Here is a 26,775-nt window from a genome sequence, read left to right as displayed (position 1 = left end):
CTGCCGCCATGATACCACTGTCGCTGTGTGCTTGCTTACCATAATGTTCAGTACCGTATGGCTGCTGCTGCCACTACCACAGCTGCTAATGTATCATTTTTGGATGCTTGTACAGAACAAGCCCCTCTTTCTTTCAACATTAACATGTGTATGTATGTATAAACTGGGGTAGGGATTTGCCCCTGTTGAGGCATTGTTTTTGGATGCTTGGTCCCAACAAGTCATAGTTTTGTTTCTCATAACATTGTGGGTGTTTAAACACTATCTGACTCTGATAAGGGACACATTTTCGAAGCTTTCTAATAGGAAAAAGCATATCACATCCAATGGTGCAGTATGCTTTTAAAAACGTTGTTTGGTAACACTGTCAAACATATACTTAACCATAGATATATTTGCCGGTGTCACTCTGACATTATTTGCTATTGCTGTCTTTGTGTTCAAGCGCTTAAAGAGTGTGTGTGTGTGGGAAGGGAGGGGATGGCAGACATGGAAAGAAATAACATGTTTTCATAAAAAATCTGAGTCCTAGGAGACTAAAGAGTGTGATATATAAATTTTCAGGGCAATTGGAGCAACTTTGATTCGTGTAGAATCGATTCGGATACAAATCAAATTGTTTAAAAAATGTAGTTAACTTAGTTAAATTGATAATGTAGACGAACTAATCCAAAATATGTTTACTGCCTATATAAAGTACTCTAAAATAGTTTATTAATTATTATAAAAATTCTCCATATAAATAGGCTGGGTAGGGTGAATAGGAATGTCTCAGACTACATAATGCTGATCCCTAAGAAACACCCTATCACTAGAACTCCTTCATAATAGGAGTAAAATTAATTGGTATAATTCCTCTGCCAGTCAAAAGGAGCGTGATACACATAACAATTACCAGGGCTGTAAACCCTTACTGGCTATGTGGTATCTATATACTTGGATGATCAAGTGTATATCCTAGCATACAACCTCCTATGTACTAAGAGGATATGCACTAGATATAATGATCAAAGGAAGATATCAGGCGGCACTGTGTGTGAAGGCCAACCCTAAACAAATCGCTTCCTGCAGAGGAATAAACCTATATGGCTCTATATAACAGCGAGAGTCAGTCTGCGTATGTAACACTGCAGAGATATTTTGCTCGACGCGTTTCCTTATCCAACTGTCTGTTGGTTCATCAGGAGCAAACCTCTAAGTCCACTGCTATTGCCACCTTAACGCTCGCTGGGTGTGCAATAAACGGCAGAGAACTTAGGGATATTACTGACTAGAAATGTGCTGCACGCCACTGATGTCGTGCGTGCAGCAATGAGCCTCTGGCATGTATTGGCCGTGACGCGCGCGTAGCGCGAACTTGTTTAAATGGAGGACACTCCTCCCAAATGTATGACATACCCCCAGTAAGCATCCAATAGAAGATACACACGTCGCATAGCTACGTCCACTGTTCACGTCATAACCAGGTGACACGCGATCCATTGCATCGTCAGACTGAAGGCTGACATAAAGCTGGCACCGCCCACCCGTTGACGTCACTTGTAAGTGGGAGGATAAATAGATGACGTGTGCTCCGTCTGCTTCCAGTATATTGGTCAGTACAGTGAGAGGGAGGAGTTGTAGGTGGTCCGTGACGCACGCTTGAGTCACCTAATGGGCGGGGACAAAAAGCTACAATTGGCATTCAGATGTATCTAGTGATATCAAGGGAGACCAAATGAGGTTCCCCATGATAAATCACAATGGAATCAATACGAGAGGGTATAAGGGATATATATATATTATAGAATGGCACTTAAAATCCATGGATGAACAGATCAAGGACCCATAAGGCATTGATATAGTCAAATTTGGTATCAAGGACTGGAGGAAAGAGATAGACAATATATCATCTAGAAGCAAGGAGTGACATTGAACAAAGTTAGTATTAAACAACAATTGTTCATTCACCCTTGTTTAGGGTTGGCCTTCACACACAGTGCCGCCTGATATCTTCCTTTGATCATTATATCTAGTGCATATCCTCTTAGTACATAGGAGGTTGTATGCTAGGATATACACTTGATCATCCAAGTATATAGATACCACATAGCCAGTAAGGGTTTACAGCCCTGGTAATTGTTATGTGTATCACGCTACTTTTGACTGGCAGAGGAATTATACCAATTAATTTTACTCCTATTATGAAGGAGTTCTAGTGATAGGGTGTTTCTTAGGGATCAGCATTATGTAGTCTGAGACATTCCTATTCACCCTACCAAGCCTATTTATATGGAGAATTTTTATAATAATTAATAAACTATTTTAGCGTACTTTATATAGGCAGTAAACATGTTTAAAAAATGTGACAAATATGACATGAAACAAATTTTGCTCATCTCTAGTGGTAAAACAAGAATGGTCTTATGAGCAAGGACACCGCCCAGAACTTGGCGAGGTCCTGGAGTTGCCTGCTGCTGCTCTCCTCCAATGCCCTTGCTGGTAGTTACAGGCTAAGATGTGGAGGCTGAGGAAGAGAGATGCAGTTGCCAGGGTTCCCTGTTTGGATTAAAAAAAATTGTGGAATGCTAGCTGTGTAGCACTCCCCAAAAAATAGACCTTCTTCTATACCCCCAAAAAATACTCTACATACTCTATATATACACTGCTCAAAAAAATAAAGGGAACACTTAAACAACACAATGTAACTCCAAGTCAAACACACTTCTGTGAAATCAAACTGTCCACTTAGGAAGCAACACTGAGTGACAATCAATTTCACATGCTGTTGTGCAAATGGGATAGACAACAGGTGGAAATTATAGGCAATTAGCAAGACACCCCCAATAAAGGAGTGGTTCTGCAGGTGGTGATCACAGACCACTTCTCAGTTCCTATGCTTCCTGGCTGATGTTTTGGTCACTTTTGAATGCTGGCGGTGCTTTCACTCTAGTGGTAGAATGAGACAGAGTCTACAACCCACACAAGTGGCTCAGGTAGTGCAGCTTATCCAGGATGGCACATCAATGCGAGCTGTGGCAAGAAGGTTTGCTGTGTCTTTCAGCGTAGTGTCCAGAGCATGGAGGCGCTACCAGGAGACAGGCCAGTACATCGGGAGACGTGGAGGAGGCTGTAAGAGGGCAACAACCCAGCAGCAGGACCACTACCTCCGCCTTTGTGCAAGGAGGAGCAGGAGGAGCACTGCCAGAGCCCTGCAAAATGACCTCCAGCAGGCCATAAATGTGCATGTGTCTGCTCAAACGGTCAGAAACAGACTCCATGAGGGTGATATGAGGGCCCGACGTCCACAGGTGGGGGTTGTGCTTACAGCCCAACACCGTGCAGGACGTTTGGCATTTGCCAGAGAACACCAAGATTGGAAAATTCGCCACTGGCGCCCTGTGCTCTTCACAGATGAAAGCAGGTTCACACTGAGCACATGTGACAGATGTGACAGACGTGACAGAGTCTTGAGACGCCGTGGAGAACGTTCTGCTGCCTGCAACATCCTCCAGCATGACCGGTTTGGCATTGGGTCAGTAATGGTGTGGGGTGGCATTTCTTTGGAGGGCCGCACAGCCTTCCATGTGCTCGCCAGAGGTAGCCTGACTGCCATTAGGTACCGAGATGAGATCCTCAGACCCCTTGTGAGACCATATGCTGGTGCTGTTGGCCCTGGGTTCCTCCTAATGCAAGACAATGCTAGAGCTCATGTGGCTGGAGTGTGTCAGCCGTTCCTGCAAGACGAAGGCATTGATGCTATGGACTGGCCCGCCTGTTCCCCAGACCTGAATCCAATTGAGCACATCTGGGACATCATGTCTCGCTCTATCCACCAACGTCACGTTGCACCACAGACTGTCCAGGAGTTGGCAGATGCTTTAGTCCAGGTCTGGGAGGAGATCCCTCAGGAGACCGTCCGCCACCTCATCAGGAGCATGCACAGGCGTGTAGGGAGGTCATACAGGCACGTGGAGGCCACACACACTACTGAGCCTCATTTTGACTTGTTTTACGGACATTACATCAAAGTTGGATCAGCCTGTAGTGTGTTCTTCCACTTTAATATTGAGTGTGACTCCAAATCCAGACCTCCATGGGTTGAAAAATTTGATTTCCATTTTTTTATTTTTTGTGTGATTTTGTTGTCAGCACATTCAACTATGTAAAGAACAAAGTATTCCAGAAGAATATTTAATTAATTCAGATCTAGGATGTGTTATTTTTGTGTTCCCTTTATTTTTTTGAGCAGTGTATATATATATATATATATATATATATATATATATATATATATATATACACACAGTACAGACCAAAAGTTTGGACACACCTTCTCATTCAAAGAATTTTCTTTATTTTCATGACTATGAAGGCATCAAAACTATGAATTAACACATGTGGAATTATATACATAACAAACAAGTGTGAAACAACTGAAAATATGTCATATTCTAGGTTCTTCAAAGTAGCCACCTTTTGCTTTGATTACTGCTTTGCACACTCAGGTAGTCCCCTGAAATGGTTTTCACTTCACAGGTGTGCCCTGTCAGGTTTAATAAGTGGGATTTCTTGCCTCATAAATGGGGTTGGGACCATCAGTTGCGTTGAGGAGAAGTCAGGTGGATACACAGCTGATAGTCCTACTGAATAGACTGTTAGAATTTGTATTATGGCAAGAAAAAAGCAGCTAAGTAAAGAAAAACGAGTGGCCATCATTACTTTAAGAAATGAAGGTCAGTCAGTCAGCCAAAAAATTGGGAAAACTTTGAAAGTAAGGGCTATTTGACCATGAAGGAGAGTGATGGGGTGCTGCACCAGATGACCTGGCCTCCACAGTCACCGGACCTGAACCCAATCGAGATGGTTTGGGGTGAGCTGGACCGCAGAGTGAAGGCAAAAGGGCCAACAAGTGCTAAGCATCTCTGGGAACTCCTTCAAGACTGTTGGAAGACCATTTCAGGGGACTACCTCTTGAAGCTCATCAAGAGAATGCCAAGAGTGCGCAAAGCAGTAATCAAAGCAAAAGGTGGCTACTTTGAAGAACCTAGAATATGACATATTTTCAGTTGTTTCACACTTGTTTGTTATGTATATAATTCCACATGTGTTAATTCATAGTTTTGATGCCTTCATAGTCATGAAAATAAAGAAAACTCTTTGAATGAGAAGGTGTGTCCAAACTTTTGGTCTGTACTGTATATACAGTATATATATATATAAATATAGTAAATACAGCGCCAGAGCCAAGCAGCACAGATTGTGCACATGTAAAGATATGGCAGAATAATGCAGTATCCGAATCTATCTTAACCCCTTAAGGACACATGACGTACCGGTACGGCATGTTTCCCGAGTCCTTAAGGACAAATGACGTACCAGTTTGTCATGTGTTGTTCCGATCGGAACAAGGTGCCTGCTCAAATCGCGCGGCGTCCCGTGACCCCCCGTGTCGTTGATCGCAGCAAACAGCAGGTCAATTCAGACCTGCTGTTTGCTGCGATTTCTGCAGTTTCTGGTCAGGGACCGCGGGGATCAGAAACTTTAATATGCCGAAAGTATATATTTTTCACCCCCCCCCTGCACCCCTGAATGATTTTATGCCGGCGGGTGGAGCAGGCGGTGCGGGAGGCGGGCGTTGTGGCAGGCGGGATCACGATCCCCCGCCCGCCTCCTCTTGAATAGTCATAGGCGTCCAGTGGTTATACCAGAGTGTCAGCACATTGCTGACACTCTGGTATAAACGGCTGACATCTGTGCTGTGATGTCAGCCGTTCAACCCTTTCCATACCGCGGTCCGTACGGACCGCTGTATGAAAAAGGTTAACAGTCAAGGGGGGCTCCCTCCCTCTCCGATCGGGGGGCTGCTGTGCCTTTGCAGCCCCCAAACAGGATGGGGTCACAAGCAAGAGATCAAAAAGTCATATGCTCCCCAAAATAGTGCCAATCAAACCGTCATCTCATCCCACAAAAAATTAGACCCTACCTAAGATAATCGCCCAAAAACTGAAAAAACTATGGTTCTCAGACTATGGAGACACAAAAACATGATTTTTTTTGTTTAAAAAATGAAATCATTGTGTAAAACTTAAATAAATAAAAAAAAAATTATACATATTAGGTATCGCCGCGTCCGTGACAACCTGCTCTATAAAAATACCACATGATCTAACCTGTCAGATGAATGTTGTAAATAACACAAAAAAAACGGTGCCAAAAAAGCTATTTCTTGTTACCTTGCCTCACAAAAAGTGTAATATAGAGCAACCAAAAATCCTATGTACCCTAAACTAGTACCAACAAAACTGCCACCCTATCTCGTAGTTTTTAAAATGGGGTCACTTTTTTGGAGTTTCTACTCTAGGGGTGCATCAGGAGGGCTTCAAATGGGACATAGTGTCAAAAAAAACAGTCCAGCAAAATCTGCCTTCCAAAAACCGTATGGCATTCCTTTCCTTCTGCGCCCTGCCGTGTGCCCGTACAGCAGTTTACGACCACATATGGGGTGTTTCTGTAAACTACAGAATCAGGGCCATAAATAATGAGTTTTGTTTGGCTGTTAACCCTTGCTTTCTAACTGGAATAAAAATATTAAATTGGAAAATCTGCCAAAAAAGTTAAATTTTGAAATTGTATCTCTATTTTCCATTAAATCTTGTGCAACACCTAAAGGGTTAACAAAGTTTGTAAAATCAGTTTTGAATACCTTGAGGGGTGTAGTTTCTTAGATGGGGTCACTTTTATGGAGTTTCTACTCTAGGGGTGCATCAGGGGGGCTTCAAATGGGACATGGTGTCAAAAAACCAGTCCAGCAAAATCTGTCTTCCAAAAACCATACAGTAGTTTACGGCCACATATAGGGTGTTTCTGCAAGCTACAGAATCGGGGCAATAAATATAGCATTTTGTTTGGCTGTTAACCCTTGCTTTGTTACTGTAAAAAATGGATTAAAATGGAAAATTTGCCAAAAAATCTAAATTCTGAAATTTTATCACCATTAGCCATTAACTCTTGTGGAACACCTAAAGGGTTAACGACGTTTGTAAAATCAGTTGTGAATACCTTGAGGGGTGTAGTTTCTAGAATGGGGTCATTTTTGGGTGGTTTCTATTATGCAAGCCTCACAAAGTGACTTCAGACCTGAACTGGTCCCTAAAAAGTGGGTTTTTGAAAATTTCTGAAAAATTTCAAGATTTGCTTCTAAACTTCTAAGCCTTGTAACATCCCCCAAAAATAAAATATCATTCCCAAATTGATCCAAACATGAAGTAGACATATGGGGAATGTAAAGTAATAACTATTTTTGTAGGTATTACTATGTATTATAGAAGTAGAGAAATTGAAACTTGGAAATTTGCTATTTTTTTACAAATTTTTGGTAAATTTGGTATTTTTTTTATAAATAAAAATTATTTTTTTTTTACTTCATTTTACCAGTGTCATGAAGTACAATATGTGACGAAAAAACTATCTCAGAATGGCCTGGATAAGTCAAAGTGTTTTAAAGTTATCACCAATTAAAGTGACACTGGTCAGATTTGCAAAAAATGGCCTGGTCCTTAAGGTGAAATAAGGCTGTGTCCTGAAGGGGTGGTTAAAGGGCCTCAGTATAAACATCCCTTATTCACAGGATAGGAAATAAGCATCTGACCACTGGGAACCCCGCAATAACGAGTACCTTAGAGATAAAATGGGACGGCAGCACGAATATTAGACTTGCCCCTCCATTTTATCTCTATGGGACTGTTGGAGATAGCCAAGTACAGTTTTGCCATGATCGGTGGGGGTCCCAATGGTTGGACCCCCACTGATCAGCTGGCACAACCCATTTAATGCATCAGAACTAAACTCTTAACAACCTCAGTGCATATATATGGTACCAGAACCAAGCTCATGAGACCTCCCCAAAGTCTGTGCCATGGTAACTGATGCTGACAGTACTAGTTATGGTTATTTCACACTGTGTTTTCAGTGTACATTTAACATATGTGCTGCAAAAATGCATACATTAAACCCTTCCCGCACCTGGGCGTACTTGTACATCCAAGGTGCAGGACTGATGTTTAGTCCGGGCTCACAAGCTAAGCCTACTCCATATGAAGAAGGTAACCCCTCAGATGCCATGGCCAATAGCAACCACAGCATCTGAACAGTTGGATAGTGGGAAAGCTCTCTCTCCAATCAGAGCTTCCACAGTGAAATTGAGGGGCACTGATCATTAGCTATGACAACTTGTTGCCTTGTGATGGCTTCCAGGCCCACCATAGTAAGGTGACAGTAATGTAACTGTCAAGCCATGCCTGCGGCACAGCTTGACAGGCAGCCAGTAAAAAACCCATAGATTGCAGTAATATTCTATTGCAGTCTATAGTATAAACGATGAGAGGATTGCATGTCAAAGTCCCCTAAATGGACAAAAATGACTGTAAAATTATTATTTTTTATTTAAAAAACACAAATATATAAAATATGCAGATGATCCCCTTTCCAATTTTACATATAAAAATAAAACAATAAAAAAAATGTAATTTATATTGTCGTGTCGACAAATGTCCAAACTACAAAAACATAAACAATTTTCCTGTGTACTGAATGCCATAATAAAAAAATAAAAAAATGCTGCATTTTTTTTTACTGGATGTTAGCATAAAATTGTGCAGTCTGCTACGCGAGTCCATGCAGTAAAAAATGTGGCAAACAGCATATACCTCTATTAGTAACGGGAATCTATTGGTCCATTGGCGCATATAGTAAACATACACTGTAGATGCAATGGGAATTGACCACTATAACTAGGAATGGAATTGAAGTTTTCACCCAGCTGGAAACAAATAGGATATATAAAGGAGGATAAGACTTGGGGGAAGTGCGCTACTCTATTAAACTTTCGGGGTGTTGGTGCACACAACCGTGGCTCCACATGATCATTAAAGTTGTCCCGAACTATTCGCCGGCGAACAGTTCCCGGCGAACATCGCGTGTTCGCCGCGGCGGGCGAACATATGCGGTTCGGTCCGCCCCCTATACATCATCATTGAGCAAACTTTGACCCTGTACCTCTGCAGCACGCCAGACCTGCAGGGTATAGCGAAGCGAGGTCACGGTTATGGGCAATCGAGGGTTGCTCACTGTATTGGAGAACCCTGGGCAGGCATGCGGCAGTAAAGGAGAGGTAGACACAGTTCCTGTGGGGCACACTCTGTATATAGGGACCAGGCCTGATGGTGGATGAGGTGCCCTGGATGTTACAGGTATTTTTAGTGCCTGGGGCAAGGTCCCTGTTGGATTCGTGACGCCAGTGCCTGTAACGGTGGCACACCGATTTATAGGAGGAATAACTCAGTGGATAAACCAAACGTTGCTTTACTTGGTGAACACAGTCCAACTTTGTACATACAGTTAGTGATGATAATGCAGTCCCTTGAACAATACTTCACAAGCAGGTAGACTTTAAATAGTGGCAGGTATTAAATCATGCAAGATACTTGGAGGGCACAACGGTTAATGCTTTGCAGTACAATGCTGCTCTATCCCCTTCAGCTATTCTAGCTGGCTGGATCCCAAGGCCCGGATGCCTAAATGCTGGCTTTAATCCTTGGTATATAAATCCTTCCTCCAGTATTGGCGCTTGCTTTACTTTATAGAACCTCTGCCCATCAGGGTACTTATCTGACCTTACTCGGCTTGAGGGTAACTGCAGGTTTCTCCCAGGAGGTGCTGTCCTGCAACTGGGGTGTCTTCAGAGCTAACTAAGGCTCTCTTGATCCGCAGGTAGGCTAGGATCCCTCTACTAGCCCCCTGGTAACAACTAGAAGCCTGGGCTGTCTAGCTGCATGTCAGGAGGAGGCCCTCAGCATATCACTGGCTGGAGCCTTCTAACTTCTGTCTCTGCAGACTCCTGACTCTGAACTAACTCTCCCTGTCTGGGCCTGGACATTTATACTAGGGGCTCCCTATCTCCCTCTAGTGTCTGGGATGTCTAACTACACCCAGCTAGGCCTGCTATTGCATCATACAGGGGAACATTGCATATAAAACACATTAGAAAATACATAAAATGCATAATAAAATATAACATTTCTGTCCCTTGTGAGTAGGAGTAACGCGCACTCCAATTGACCCTTGTGTAGTGCCCACGCCTATCTAGTGGGACACTACACCTCACAGTCAGCAGACACATTCCAGCCAATCAGCAGCATACCCTCCCTCCCAGACCCTCCCACCTCCTATCAAAAAGCAAGGACAGCATCCATCTTAGGCTACTTTCACACTAGCGTTCGGGTGTCCGCTCGTGCGCACCGTTTGAAAGGGCTCACGAGCGGCCCCGAACGCATCCGTCTGGCCCTGATGCATTCTCAATGGAGGCGGATCCACTGAGAATGCATCCGCCTGCCAGCGCTCAGCCTCCGCTCCGCTCAGTGAGCGGACACCTGAACGCTGCTTGCAGCGTTCGGGTGTCCGCCTGGCCGTGCGGAGGCGAGCGGATCCGTCCAGACTTATAATGGAAGTCAATGGGGACGGATCCGCTTGAAGATGACACCATATGGCTCAATCTTCAAGCGGATCCGTTCCCCATTGACTTACAATGTAAAGTCTGAACGGATCCGCTCAGACAACTTTCACACTTAGAAAATTTTCTAAGTTTTAATGCAGACGCATCCGTTCTGAACGGATGCGAACGTCTGCATTATCGGAGCGGATCCGTCTGATGAAACATCAGACGGATCCGCTCCGAACGCTAGTGTGAAAGTAGCCTTAGATTCATTCAGAAGCTGCAATGTTAGTGAGAGCAGGGAGAGTGCTGCTGCTGCTGATTTAATAGGGAAATCGTTAGCTAGGCCAGTGTTCTGTGTCCACTCCAGTCCTCAAAGACTCATCTGATCTGCTGTAAGGACAGCGTCCTGACAGCACCCCAAAAAGCCATTTTTTAGGGCTAGTACATCAGTCTGCTTTTTATTTTATTTTATTTTTTCTATATATATATTGCAGTTGCCTGCCCGTGTGTGTCAGGCCCACAGAGTGTACTGTGCCCACTGCCAGTGCCCACCACTCATATCTGGTGGCACAGTAGCTTGCAGATAAAAAAGTAATACAATTTTTTCTCTGTAATATAATTGCAGTTGCCTGCCAGTGTGTGTCAGGCCCACAGAGTGTACTTTGCCCACTGCCAGTGCCCACCACTCATATCTGGTGGCACAGTAGCTTGCAGATAAAAAAGTAATACATTTTTTTTTCTGTAATATAATTGCAGTTGCCTGCCAGTGTGTGTCAGGCCCACAGACTGTACTGTGCCCACTGCCCACCACTCTTATCGGGTGGCACAGTACCTTGCACGCATAGTACTGATATGAGACTCTGCAAAGTAACATGATAGAAATCTAGAAAGTTGTAAAAAGATAGTATCAGAAAAAAAAAAAAAAAAAAATTATATATATATATATATATATATGTAATGTAATATTACAAAAACAGTACCATCCCTAGACAAACATGTACCTCTATCAGCAGGATGGGTATTGGCCTGTGGAAATACTAGTCACACATATATACCGGCCAATATTACTGAGGGACCCTGTACAATAGCTAGGTTGACATTAGCAATGATACCATTATTCCCAGCAATGCAGACACGACACATGAGAGACACTTCTCTAAAGGTAAAAACAGATAGATGTCACTAGTGCAGTTCTGCAAGATATGCTGCTGGATATACAATCATATAAAACTATTGACTATTTATTACTTCAACATGGTATAGGATGCTCAGCGTTCCAGGGATGTGTTGTTCCAATTTATTAGATCACTCCCGTGGAATAAAAGATAAAATAGGCCAACTAGAAGAGATGATAAAACATATAAAACAAGATGTTGACCAAGGTTGGTGGGACTGGCTTTTTGGCTGGATACCTGACTTTGGTCAAATAAGGTATGTTGTAGGAGTGGCACTCGCCATGGTCGCTGCAATAGTGTGTCTCTGCTGTTGTCCACAGTGTGTGCCCTCCCTTCTGGCCGTATGTAACAATGTGGCCAAAAGAGGGGTACACTCAACATTCCTCTATACTCCGGTAGAGGTAGAAGAGGCAAACACAACCCCAACAAAGCCTGAGGATTATACTCCTGAAGGGTATATGGAATACCTAAAGGCTTACAAGCAAACTAAGAAAAAAAACTAGAAAGGAACAAAATGAAAAACCCACATTATATAGATATATGTAAATGGGTTTTAGGGCTCTTTCACACCTGCGTTCTTTTCTTCCGGCATAGAGTTCCGTCGTCGGGGCTCTATGCCGGAAGAATCCTGATCAGTTTTATCCAAATGCATTCTGAATGGAGAGAAATCCATTCAGGATGCATCAGGATGTCTTCAGTTCCGGAACGGAACGTTTTTTGGCCGGAGAAAATACCGCAGCATGCTGCGCTTTTTGCTCCGGCCAAAAATCCTGAAGACTTGCCGCAAGGCCGGATCCGGAATTAATGCCCATTGAAAGGCATTGATCCGGATCCGGCCTTAAGCTAAACGTCGTTTCGGCGCATTGCCGCTAAAGTCCTGGCAGCCATGGTAAAGTGTAGCGGGGAGCGGGGGAGCAGCATACTTACCATCCGTGCGGCTCCCCGGGCGATCCAGAGTGACGTCAGGGCGCCCCAAGCTCATGGATCACGTGATCGCATGGCACGTCATCCATGCGCATGGGGCGCCCTGACGTCACTCTGGAGCGCCCCGGGAGCCGCACGGACTGTAAGTATACCGCTCCCCCGCTCCCCGCTCCTACTATGGCAACCAGGACTTTAATAGCGTCCTGGGTGCCATAGTAACACTGAAAGCATTTTGAAGACGGATCCGTCTTCAAATGCTTTCAGTACACTTGCGTTTTTCCGGATCCGGCGTGCAAATCCGGCAAGTGGAGTACACGCCGGATCCGGACAACGCAAGTGTGAAAGAGGCCTTAAAGAGAGGATTGCTAGGTTCTATTTCAGTCCAAACCATATATTTTTTATATAAGCTTATATTACATCATGTTCCATACATTGGTGCATTACGTAAGCATGGACACATGACAGGTGAAAGTCCATATGATAAGCTATTACTAAGAGGTTTTTCTCGTATGTATGGATAGCCTTGGACTCTGGTAGAAGATAAAAGATAATTAGCTGGCTAAAAACATGTGTTACTGTTTAACTTAAAGATCATGTCATTGAGTACTATATATATGTGTCACAAGGATAATAAAATTCAGAGTGATTTTGAAACCGCACAAGCACTGTGTCATATCTCATTATCACTCTCTCTGGCCAGATAGACTCAAATCAAGCTGAATACCTAAGTCTTGTACCTCAGGTACAATATAAGGGAAAGATAAGAATATTTCCTTACAAGTACCACTAATCTAAAAAAAATGACAGGCAGAGGCAGGCCAGCCCGCAGGGGCCGTCGTGGTCGTGGTGCTGTGATTTCCTTTGGCCCTAGAATAATGCCCAGTGTTCAGAGGCCACATACCCTGAACTCGAAAAGTTCTGAGGACATAGTTGACTGGCTAACACAGGACACCCAATCTTCTACAGCTTCCGCTCGGAACCTTGAAGCACCATCCTCCTCGCCCGCCTGCCGCCACCACCAACACTAGCACCACAGCCGCTTCACTTGATCTGTCAGAGGAGTCATTTACACATCAGTTGGAAGAAATGAGTGATGCGCAACCATTATTGCCAGAGGATGTAGATAACAGGGATATGTCTCAGTCAGGCAGCATTACAACCATGGACGTACGATTTGATGATGATGATGTTGTACCCGCTGCTGCTTCCTTTGCTGAGTTGTCAGATACAAGTGAAGCGGTTGATGATGACGATGTGTCCGTGGATGCCACGTGGGTGCCTGCTCGAAGAGAAGAAGAACAGGGGGAAAGTTCAGATGGGGAGACAGAGAGGAGGAGGAGACGAGTTGGAAGCAGGGGGAAGTCGTCGCAAGGAGCTAGTGGCACAGTCAGGCAGCATGTATTGGCACCCGGGGTCAGCCAAACAGCACGCCAATCAACGCATGCTGTTGCCACCACCAGAATTCCGTCATTGCAAAGCTCAGCAGTGTGGCATTTTTTTTGTGTGTCTGCCTTTGATAACAGATATGCCATTTGCAACCTGTGCCAAAAGAAACTGAGTCGTGGGAAGTCCAACACCCACCTAGGTACAACTGCTTTGCGAAGGCACATGATCTCACATCACAAACGCCTATGGGATCAACACATGATGAGTACAAGCAGCACACAAACTCAAAGCCACCATCCTCCTCCTGGTCCAGCATCTTCAGCCACGTCAACCACTGCTGTCCTCCTTGCCCTCTCTCAACCACCCGTCACTCCGCCTCTCACCTTCAGCAGTTCCTGCTCATCTGCCCACAGTCAGGTGTCTGTCAAGGAAATGTTAGATTGTAAGAAGCCAATGTCACAGAGTCACCCCCTTGCCTGGCGTCTGACAGCTGGCTTGTCGGAACTCTTAGCCCACCAGCTTTTACCATACAAGCTGGTGGAGTCTGAGGCCTTCAAAAAATTTGTAGCTATTGGGACACCGCAGTGGAAGGTACCCGGCCAAATTTTTTTTTCACAAAAGGCAATCCCCAACCTGTACTCTATTGTGGAAAAGGAAGTCATGGCATGTCTGGCACACAGAGTTGGGGCAAGGGTCCATCTGACCACTGATACCTGGTCTGCAAAGCACGGTCAGGGCAGGTATATCACGTACACTGCGCATTGGGTAAACCTGCTGACGGCTGCCAAGCATGGAATGCGTGGCTCTGCAGAGGAGTTGGTGACATCGCCACGACTTGCAGGCAGCCCTGCTGCCACCTCCTCTACTCCTCCTACTCCATGCTCTTTGCTAACCTCCTCGGCTCAGTCCTCTTCTGCTGCTGCGTCTTGCTCCACATCAACTGCACCCCCCCCCCCCGGCTCCCCAGGGGCTATTCCACATCCCAGATACGACAGTGTCACGCCATCTTGGGGTTGACTTGCATGAAAGCAGAGAGTCACACTGGACCAGCACTCCTGTCCGCCCTGAACGCACAGGTGGATTAGTGTCTGACCCCGCACCAACTGGAGATCGGCAAAGTGGTGTGTGACAACGGAAGCAATTTGTTGGCGGCATTGAATTTGAATCTGATCGTACAACGCTTTGTGCATAAGTACCCAGGCTTACAGGACGTCCTCAAGCAGGCCAGGAAGGTGTGTGGCCATTTCAGGCGTTCCTACACGGCCATGGCGCAATTTTCCGATATTCAGCGGCGAAACAACATGCCAGTGAGGCGCTTGATTTGCGACAGCCCGACACGTTGGAATTCAACACTCCTAATGTTCGACCGCCAGCTCCAACAAGAAAAAGCCGTCAACGAGTATTTGTATGACCGGGGTGCTAGGACAGCCTCTGCGGAGCTGGGTATTTTTTTGCCACGTTACTGGACGCTCATGCGCAATGCCTGTAGGCTCATGCGTCCTTTTGAGGAGGTGACAAACCTAGTCAGTTGCACCGAAGGCACCATCAGCGACATCATCCCATTTGTTTTCTTCCTGGAGCGTGCCCTGCGAATAGTGCTGGATCAGGCCGTAGATGAGCGTGAAGAGGAAGAGTTGTGGTCACCATCACCACCAGAAACAGCCTTATCAGCATCGCTTGCTGGACCTGCGGCAACGCTGGAAGAGGAGTCTGAGGAAGAGGAGTCAGATGAGGAATGTGGCTTTGAGGAGGAGGAAGACCAACCACAGGCATCCCAGGGTGCTCGTTGTCACCTATCTAGTACCCGTGGTGTTGTACGTGGCTGGGGGCAAGAACAGACCTTCAATGAGATCAGTGAGGACGAGGAACGGGACATGAGTAGCTCGGCATCCAACCTTGTGCAAATGGGGTCTTTCATGCTGTCATGCCTGTTGAGGGACCCTCGTATAAAAATGCTGAAGTTGAACGACCTGTACTGGGTGGCCACGCTACTAGACCCCCGGTATAAGCAGAAAGTGGCTGAAATGTTACCGAATTACCAGAAGTCGGAAAGGATGCAGCAGTTCCAAAACAAGTTAAAAAGTATTCTTTACACAGCGTATAAGGGTGATGTCACACCACAACGGGAATCTACCAGGGGAAGAGGTGAAAGTAATCCTCTTCCTACCACGACCATGCCGGCAAGGACAGGACGCTTTACAGACGCATTGTTGATGGAGGACATGCAGAGCTTTTTAAGTCCTACACATCGCCACAGCCCTTCGGGGTCCACCCTCAGAGAACGACTCGACCGACAGGTAGCAGACTACCTCGCCTTAACTGCAGATATCGACACTCTGAGGAGCGATGAACCCTTGGACTACTGGGTGTGCAGGCTTGACCTGTGGCCTGAGCTAACCCACTTTGCGATAGAACTTCTGGCCTGCCCCGCTTCAAGTGTCCTGTCAGAAAGGACCTTCAGCGCAGCAGAAGGTATTGTCACTAAGAAGAGAAGTCACCAAGGTCAAAAAAGTCTAGATTACCTCACCTTTATTAAGATGAATGAGGCATGGATCCCGAAGGGACTGACAGTGGGGGATGCATTTGACTAAAAAAGGCCTGATGAGATGCCTTGGGCTAAAAATGGTCCACACGCTGCTGTATTTAATCTCTGCATGCCGGATGACTTGCGTGACTTCTCCGCCACCAACTAGGGTTCAAGCCGCAATGTTTTAGTGCACTTTCTGCCTGGAAAACATCAATTTTTCAGCAGCGGCTGCAACAATACCTAATTTTCCAGGCATGTGTACATGCCTAATTTTTCTGGCCTCTGGTGATGCACTGTGGCTGCAAAAACAAAACAAAAAAAAAGGCACATACATGTGTCAATTCCCCTTCGTGATCGTTACCTTGTTGTGGTGAAGGGGCTTGCATATCACAATGAAACGATCACCTCTATGAGTGTGTTGGCAATGGCAATGTTGGCACACCCCAGATGATAAGGTCGTTGCTTCATTGTGAACAGACCAAAAGCGATCGGCTGGATAATTTTGCATAGAAAAAACATTAATTTTCTTTGTGATCATCTAAGGTGATCATTAAAGCCTACTAGGCCAACAATGGGCCCACACTGCAGAATCATTGTTTTCTGGGTCACTTAACTGTCACTGAACTACCTCAGCACGACCATAGGCTTTGAAAAACCGCCATCGCCTGCAATCTCCCAAACGTGCGCACGAGCACAGTCATCACTACACCAAGATTGACGCATAGAGGAAATAAAATTTATGTCATGAGTGTGTCAACTATTGACAACTCTGCGGTTGTCTAAAATCTATTCGATACACATCCCCTGATAGGGGACGTAACAGGGATTAAACTGATAAGAATAGTACTACTTAACACACCACTCATATAGGGTGGCACAGTACATTGCACGGCGCACGCGCAGTGCCCCAAATTGGAAGTAAGAGGACCAACCAAGCATCTTTTTCCATCTCCTGGTTCCTAAAATCTATTAGATACACCGGCCCCTGATAGGGGACGTAACAGGGATTAAACTGATAGGAATAGTACTACTTAATATACCACTCATATAGGGTAGCACAGTGCATTGCTGTGCTACAAAACAGAGATTAAACTGGTAAGAACAGATTTTTTTTAATTTAAAAAAAAGAGGACAGCCTCTGCGGAGCTGGGTATTTTTTGGCCGCGTTACTGAACGCTCATGCACAATGGCTGTAGGCTCATGCGTCCTTTTGCGGAGGTGACAAACCTGGTCAGTCAAACCCAAGGCAACATCCTCGACCTCATCCCATATGCGTTTTTTCTGGAGCGTGCCCTGCGAAGAGTGCTGGATCAGGCCGTAGATGAGCATGAAGAAGAAGAGTTGTGGTCACCATCACCACCAGAAGCAGCCTTGTCGTCGTCGATTGCTGGACCTGCGGCAACGCAGAGAGAGGAGTCTGAAGAAGAGGAGTCAGAGGAGGAAGGTGGCTTTGAGGAGGTGGAAGACCAACCACAGCAGGCGTCCCAGGGGGCTTGTTGTCACCTTTCGGGGACCCTTGGTGTTGTACGTGGCTGGGTGGAGGAAGAGACCTTCAATGACGTCAGTGAGGACAAGGAATGGGACATGGCTAGCTTGGTATCCAACCTTGTGCAAATGGGGGTTTTGCGGTTGTGCAAATGGACTGTTTGCGGTTGTTTGCGGTGCGTTAAACGGGGAGTTTGGTCTGTCAGAGTTTGGTCTGTCACTGTGAAGCGGGCGTAACCCTTACACTACCTGATCGATACAACATCATACCTGATCGTATACACACACTGGATGTTTTAAAGCACGTTATTCCAAACAATTTAGGAATATTAGGTGATTTATGCCCTTTATGGATTAAAACCTGACTCTGCGTCAACTACGTAATTTTCCATGGGAGTTTTGCCATGGATCCCCCTCCGGCATGCCACAGTCCAGGTGTTAGTCCCCCTGAAATAACTTTTCCATCACTATTGTGGTTGAAAGAGTCCCTGTGGGTTTTTAAATTCGCCTGCCTATTGAAGTCTATGGCGGTTCGCCCGTTCGCAAACATTTGCGGAAATTCGCGTTCGCCTTTCGCGAACGGAAAATTAAATGTTTGCGACATCTCTAATGATCATTAAACATAATTGCTTACGTATTCTTCTTGTTTCTATTTTGTATTGCTGTACTATATTGTCTTATTATTATTTGCTATAGTATTAGTTTTCTTATATAATGCTTTGTCTTAGCAATTCTCACATTCACATTTTCATACTTAGCTATATAATTGGGGTGCTCATTGCTGCAAACTGTGAATCCACCGTAAAATAACTGGTCACTCCATCCTCTGACTCGCACCCATCCACGACCCATAGGGCAATAAAAAAAAGACTTGATTTCTTCTAAGTATTAATTCAAGCCGATGGGACCAAACAATGAGAACAGAACGCTACACTTTAGTAATATACTAGCAGAAGGACCCGGCTTCGCACGGGTATATTTCATCTATTTCATTTAATGTTCGTGTTTGTTGTTAAAAGATATCGACAGTATCCACTCTAACAGTGACATCTACAGTACCCCGCCCCTTAACAGATGCAATTGTAACAGAAAACTGCAGCACTCTCCAGCCTTGGTCTTTACAAACTTTTATTCACCAATACAAATGCGACGTTTCGATCTGTGTGATCTTTCTCAAGCAATTTAACAGTGTGAACTAAAAACCGGATACATATACCCTACTAAGCCGGTCACATGACCCAATCAATTATGTTAATAAACCATTTATAAAAGACTGTGAGTACCGCCCCTTGCCATGTTCATCCTGCAATAGGGTTAACTTAACGTGTCATTCTCAAACATCCTATACTGTGCATACATAAAAATATATATACATACGACTCTATCCACTTACTACGATGCATAATGTGAACCTGGGGATATCGCCACTGAGGTAGACTCCAACGGCATGTGCGGCCGATCGCATCACTTCCCTCAGCGTTCCTCCATATCAAATGCGCCTGCGTGTCTCCTCCATGACGTCAGCCGCAGGACGCTCAACTGGTGCCATGGAGACCGGACGCCTCCCATCCACGTCACCACTAGAGCAAAGCCCGCATGCGCGCCCAACTTCCGTAGTGACAGGATCCAGCGTCGGGCCTCCTGTCACCGTGTAACGCCCCTACAGCCGCTGCCATAGTAACCTTGTGTATAGTCCTCTGATCATCACAATTGTTTGATGGGGGAGGGCGCTGGTCCACTCTAGAACAGGAGTGGTATTTACCTCTTGTGATCTGGACTGGATAGTGCCGCCCTGTGTATATGAGTATATGAGTCCCAAACCATCTATCATGAGGCTTAATTCAATTTAGTGACTGGGTACTCTAATCCTAAGATATGGACGAGTAGTGGACACCTAGCTCATTTGGTTATTTACGTTCTCCTTATTAAAAGTTTAGAATATATATAATAATACAGAAGCCTTTATTATAGGCTTCATTCAGAAGAGGACTATACACAAGGTTACCATGGCAGCGGCTGTAGGGGCGTTACACGGTGACAGGAGGCCCGACGCTGGATCCTGTCACTACGGAAGTTGGGCGCGCATGCGCGCTTTGCTCTAGTGGTGACGTGGATAGGAGGTGTCTGGTCTCCATGGCACCAGTTGAGCGTCCTGCGGCTGACGTCATGGAGGAGACACGCAGGCGCATTTGATATGGAGGAACGCCGAGGGAAGTGATGCGATCGGCCGCACATGCCGTTGGAGTCTACCTCAGTGGCGATATCCCCAGGTTCACATTATGCATCGTAGTAAGTGGATAGAGTCGTATGTATATATATTTTTATGTATGCACAGTATAGGATGTTTGAGAATGACACGTTAAGTTAACCCTATTGCAGGATGAACATGGCAAGGGGCGGTACTCACAGTCATTTATAAATGGTTTATTAACATAATTGATTGGGTCATGTGACCGGCTTAGTAGGGTATATGTATCCGGTTTTTAGTTCACATTGTTAAATTGCTTGAGAAAGATCACACAGATCAAAACGTCGCATTTGTATTGGTGAATAAAAGTTTGTAAAGACCAATGCTGGAGAGTGCTGCAGTTTTCTGTTACAATTGCATCTGGATTTGGGGAAGCACAAGACTGGCTTCTGACACAGCGGGCACCACCACAGTAAGGAACAATATTTATTTTTTGTAGTGCTGCTACATTTTTCTTTTTCTTTTTACTGTCCCTTTAACAGTGACTTCCACAATGGCCTGCCCCCTAAACAGTAACATCCACACCGCCCTCCCCTTTAACAGTGACCTCCACAGCGGCTGCCCATTTATTAGTGACCTCCACAGTACCCCGTCTCGTTAACAGTGATTTCCACAATAATCAGTCTCCTTAACAGTGACCCCCACAGAACTCAGTTTCCTTAAAATTTGACCTCCACAACACCCCGCCCCGTTAACAGTGACTTCTATAGCACCCCGCCCCTTAACACTGACATCCATAGCGGACCGTCACCTTAACTGTGACCTCCACCGTTCCCTGCCCACTTAACAGAGACCTCCACAGCGCCCGGCCCTTTAACAGTGACCTCCACAGCATTCAACCCCCCTTTAACAGTGACCTCCACAGCAGCCCGCCCCTTTAACAGTGACCTTCACAGCACCCAGCCCTTTAACAGTGACCTCCACAGCATTCCACCCCCCTTAACAGTGACCTCAACAGCATTTCCACCCCCCTTAACAGTGACCTCCACAGCAGCCCGCCCCTTTAACAGTGACCTTCACAGCATCCCGCTCCCTTAACACTGACATCCATAGCGGACCGTCACCTTAACTGTGACCTCCACCGTTCCCTGCCCACTTAACAGAGACCTCCACCGTGCCCGGCCCTTTAACAGTGACCTCCACAGCATTCCGCCCCCCTTAACAGTGACCTTCACAGCAGCCCACCCCTTTAACAGTGACCACCACAGCACCCGGCCCTTTAACAGTGACCTCCACAGCATTCAACCCCCCTTTAACAGTGACCTCCACAGCAGCCTGCCCCTTTAACAGTGACCTTCACAGCACCCGGCCCTTTAACGGTGACCTCCACAGCATTCCACCCTCCTTAACAGTGACCTCCACAGCAGCCCGCCCCTTTAACAGTGACCTTCACAGCATCCCGCTCCCTTAACATCGATTTTCACAACACCCCGCCCCCTTAACAGTGACCTCTACAGCAATCTGCCCCTTAACACTGACCTCCATAGCAGACTGTCCCCTTTACTGTAACCTCCACAGCAGCCTGCCCTTAGGGTGGCCAGAGGTCCAGTTTTAGGCCGGACAGTCTGGCTTTCAGACTCCTGTCCCCTGTCCGGCGCAGGACCTGGACGGACACAGGGATGTCATTTTGAACAGCTCACTCTCAGACAGCAGCACTGTGCAGTCTGAGCGTGATCTGCAGGGAGAAAGTCACCCTCCCTCCCACCCTTGCAGCTGACAAAAGTTGATTTTTACCTTCATTTTTTCAATCCCCGTCGGCTGTGGAGTGGGCTTGGCCTAACCGGGTAGGGCGTTTTTAAGTCCGTATTTTGAGGGTGGCCTGAATGGCCAACCTACCTGCCCCTGAACTGTGACCTTTACAGCACTCCGCTCTCTTAAAGGGTTTCTACCATCAGAATTTCTGTTATGTAGCTGACTGACATTAGCGACGTGCTAATGTCAGCAGTACATAACAGTGTTCTTTTTACATTTGTCCCTGTGGCCGTTCTTCTAAAAAACACACTTTTACAATATGCTAATGAGCCTCTAGGTGCTATGTGGGCGTTGATTCAGCACCTAGAGGCTCGGTCCACTCAGCCTTTATCCCGCCCAGGTCCTCTGTCTAGCTCGCTCCGCTCCTCTTGAGTGACGTCCGAGTTCGCAGCATCAAAAATATAAAAGTTTTAATATGTTGCAGAAAATGTAGACATGGCAGCTTTTACTAATATCTAATATATAAAGCTGAGTGTATGTGTGTATGTATGTGCGCTAAATGAATACGCACCGTCGCATTTACAATAATGAAATTTGGCACACAGGTACATCAGGTGTCCGGGAAGGTTTTAGACCGGGTCTCAGCTCTCTAGCACGTACCGTTCCTGAGATATTACCAAAAAATGCATTAGCCAATAGAAGCCTGGTCACATGACCCTTATCAGCCAATAGAAGCTTGCAGGCCCTTAGTCTCCACATACACACAGTTTTACACCAGGTTTCCATAACAATACAGCCATTTTTCTTCACTGCTGTAGTTCAGCTTTAAAGGGGCAGGGCGCTGTGGATGACACAATTTCTGTTATGTAGCTGACTGACCTTAGTGATGTGCTAATGTCAGCAGTACATAACAGTGTTCTTTTTACATTTGTCCCTGCGGCCGTTCTCTTAAAAAACACACTTTTGCAATATGCTAATGAGCCTCTAGGTGCTATGTGGGCGTTGATTCAGCACCTAGAGGCTCAGTCCACTCACCCTTTATCCCGCCCAGGTCCTCCGTCTAGCTCCCCCCCCCGCTCCTCTTGAGTGACAGCCGAGTTCGCAGCATCGCTGACGAAATCCGGCGCAGGCGCAGTGAATGAAGGACGCGCTCCTGGTGCCGACTTCCTCACTGCGCCGCGCCGACTACGTCACAGTGAGAAAGCCGGCACCAGGAGCGCGTCATTCAATCAAAAGCTGCCATATCTACATTTTCTGCAACATATTACAACTTTTAGATTTTTGAACCTATAGAAACCTTAGGATTTAGGGTAAATAGGGAATAGGGGCCATTGGGGGTGGAAACAAATACCCTTTTTGCCTTCCCCAGCGGCGGATTTGGAACTTAAAGTGTCCCTGGAAAAAAACTAAAAGTGTCCCCATGTTGTAGGCGGGACTAAATTTATAGAAGACAGGGCAACATAAGTAGGCAGGGCCAACAGAAGTCAATAGGGCCTGCAATACCATAGTGCAGCAGAATCAAATACCACAGGGCAGCACAAAATACTGCCGCCCTCTCCACAGTATTTAACTGTATCACTGTCCTGAGGATGGTAATACAGTTGAGTTAAGGAGGGCACCTGGGGCTGTTGAGCATCAGATCATTATGTACCTGGCCTGTGGCCATCAGGAGAGCTTGGGTGGCATCCTGGGCATCGTCCCACCTGGAAATTTCCCTGTAGGGTCTATGGTCAATCCGCCCCTGGCCTTCCCTTCAAGCTACCCACCTTGCCCACTGTATGGGTGCCTGTCATTTATAATTTCTGCTCAAATTGTATTTTCATCTATTTTGCAGGTGTTTTCCTTTCTTGTCACACTGGTGTATGTGATCCACGCTGTGGCCTCACTAATAAGATGGAAGAGATCGCCTTAAATCAACAAAACCCACTGAAAAAAGTCAAAAGATCCAAGAAGCAACGACATGCAGTACTTGGAAATGTTCTTTTAAAAGCACAGACTACACCTCAATAAGAGTCTCCAACATTTGCTGACAGCATGTACTATGTCCTGTACATATGTAGCATAAACACATTTACTTTGGGCTTTTATTTTGGAATTTACTGTCTTCTTAAATCAATGCAATAAAACAGACACGTAAAAGAAAAATGTTATATAACGTGCCACCAATACAGTTTACTTTAGTATATAAAGCATGATATTGTATGTGCAATAAAAGAACAGCTACATTCTCATATAGAGCACAAGATGACAATTGTGGGGTTTTTTGTTCTGATTAATAGTCATATGTCATATAGTTATGTCTTAATATTGTAAATGACGTTGAAGAAGCGATGCCTCTTTATTCTAGAAATAAAACACACCCGTTGAAGTCATATCTGACTGGTGTCCTATAAAACATATAAAAATAATCCCTTTAAAGGGTTTATCCCATGAATAATGTGATAAATAAAAATCTGACATCAAGAAGTACATTACAATCGCTTTTCAACAAAGCCAAAACCAGCCCTGTATCTGAACTTTCAATGCTCCAATTGCTCTGTTAGATTTTCTTCTGGCTGGCAGCTCAGGGGTTGTGTCCTTTCTGCTGCAGCTCTCTCCCCATCACAGCTCAGGGGGCACTTCCTTTCTGCTGCAGCTCTCTCCATGTCAGGGCTCATGCACATGAACGTATTTTCTTTCCGCTTCCGTTCCGTTTTTTTTTGCGGACCGTATGCGCAACCATTCACTTTAATGGGTCCGCAAAAACAACGGAAGGTACTCTGTGTGCATTCCGTTTTTGTATCTCCGTATTTCTGTTCCGCAAAAAAGTAGTGCATGCACTATTATTGTCCGCAAATCACGGTCCGAGGCCCTGTTCAAGTCAATGGGCCCGCAAAAAATACGGAACACACACAGAACACATCCGTATGTCATCCGTATTTCATCCGTATTTTGCGGATCCATACTGTAGAAATGCTATGCCCAGCCCATATTGCTCACACGTTTGGTAATTAATAAGTTACTGTTTCCGTTTCTGATCCGCAAAAAATGCATCAAATACGGAAACCATAAGGATATATTTTGTGCAATTACGGAACGGAAGAGGACTTAAATCAGAGAAAAAAAACCCCACAGATACGGAACAACGGATCAGTGAAAAACAGACCGCAAAACAACAACGATCGTGTGCATGAGCTCTAACAGTCACAGCTTCTAACAGAACATCTGGCTGGTGGCAGTTAAAACTGAGCTTGGGAGACCACCTCAGTTAGGGCTCATGCACACGAAGGTTCACAAAAGATGCGGACAGCACTCTGTGTGCTGTCCGCATCCGTTTTTTCGTACCGTGGCCCTGCAAAAATTATGAGACATGTCCTGTTCTTGTCCGTTTTGCAGACAAGAATTAGGCATCTCTATAATGGGCCTCCTGTTCCGTTCCGCAAATTGCGGAAGGCACACAGGCGGCATCCGTTTTTTGCGGATCTGCAATTTGTGGACCGCAAAAAACGGCACGGTCGTGTGCATGAGCCCTAAGGTGGACAGAGAAGAGAAGAAAACAAACAGCAGGTGGCGCCTTACAGATAGAGATCAGTGAATAACTGTTAATAATAATAATTTTTTAATTACGGTACATGCAATTACAAAAGTATTCAGATCCAGGTGCTGCTTTGAAAAATGTAGAATATTTATTGTGGGACAACCCCTTTAATGTAGGATAGATGAGTCGAGGGTCTGTTACTTAAGCTAACTGTTTATTTGAACTTTTGAAGTCTTTACCTTACTTTACTGTTTTTCATTAATTTACGATAGTGTTTTTCTCTCTGTATAACAGATTTCAGATTTTCAATAAATGGTTTTTAACTAAACAGACCAATTTGTATAATTTATTTGTTAAATGGACAGCTGGCATGGCCATAAGTCATTTTAGCATTGCAAAGTAGGTGGGAACTGTCGTCCAAGACAGAGTCATAGCTTGAAGATCATGGACCCCAGTGCAAAATCTTTAACAGGACTTACCATGTGCTTTCTACAATAGCGGTGTCTTCTTATGTGGCAGAGGGCTTTTTTGGTCCAGTAGTGACTGTTACCTCTGCCCTCCCTATGGATGCACATGAGTAAGTAAGCAATAATACTGTGCAACAAGTTAAGCCGGGCGTCCAAATTCAATGTATGTCAGCTAAACTAGTGGATTTCAGTGGGACCGGTCGACCATCTAATGTGTAAGTCACCCCCCTGATTCTCCCTCGAGAGCAGGTTTAGTGGAAGATAAGGGTTGGGCAAGTTGGATTTTAACTTCCTTATTCATTTGTTCTTGGGAAGCTAAGCCGCTGCCAGAAGATTCCTCCTGGCTTCCTACTGACAACACGCGCTTGCGCTGCTGCACTGGTATGTGTATGAGGGTGTCAGGAGTGATAGCTGTTAGCCGAACAAGTGTTAAGCCAACTGCTTTCTTATGTGTCTGTCCGGATTTACACAATGAGGGTCCATTCACACATCCGCAAAAAGGGTCCGCATCCGTTCCGCAATTTTGTGGAACTGGTGCGGACCCATTCATTTTCAATGGGGCCGCAAAAGATGCGGACAGCACACCGTGTGATGTCCCCATCCGTACTTCCATTCTGCGGCCCCGCAAAAAAGATAGAACGTGTCCAGTTCTTGTCCGCAGCCATGGACAAGAAAGGGCATTTCTATTATAGTGCCGGCCATATGCGGTCCGCAAAATGCGAAACGCAGATGTCCATTGTCTGTATTTTGCGGATCTGCAATTTGCGGACCTCAAAACAGTTGTGGGCGTCTGAATGGACCATAAAGCTGCTAAACTGTTACCAATTAGAAACTATGGATAAAATGACTAGTCAACTAATGGTTTCTTGCTTATGTTGTA

The 26,775-nt window shown here is 45.4% G+C and overlaps 1 protein-coding gene across 1 annotated transcript in view; it reads left to right on the top strand.

The window, feature by feature from the left end:
* MAL (mal, T cell differentiation protein) overlaps positions 1-24,100 on the top strand; it is a 97,349-nt gene extending 73,249 nt beyond the window's left edge. The window contains exon 4 of the mRNA XM_040429631.1: positions 23,746-24,100. Within this exon, the coding sequence (XP_040285565.1) occupies positions 23,746-23,823 (78 nt within the window). The 3' untranslated portion in view covers positions 23,824-24,100. The remainder of the gene's footprint in view (positions 1-23,745) is intronic.
* Positions 24,101-26,775: the final 2,675 nt, after the last annotated feature.

Source organism: Bufo bufo, chromosome 4 (genome assembly GCF_905171765.1).
Source record: "Bufo bufo chromosome 4, aBufBuf1.1, whole genome shotgun sequence".
Lineage (NCBI taxonomy): Eukaryota > Metazoa > Chordata > Amphibia > Anura > Bufonidae > Bufo > Bufo bufo.
The sequence above is the reverse complement of the archived record's forward strand: the minus strand, read 5'-3'. Positions and strand labels throughout refer to the sequence as shown.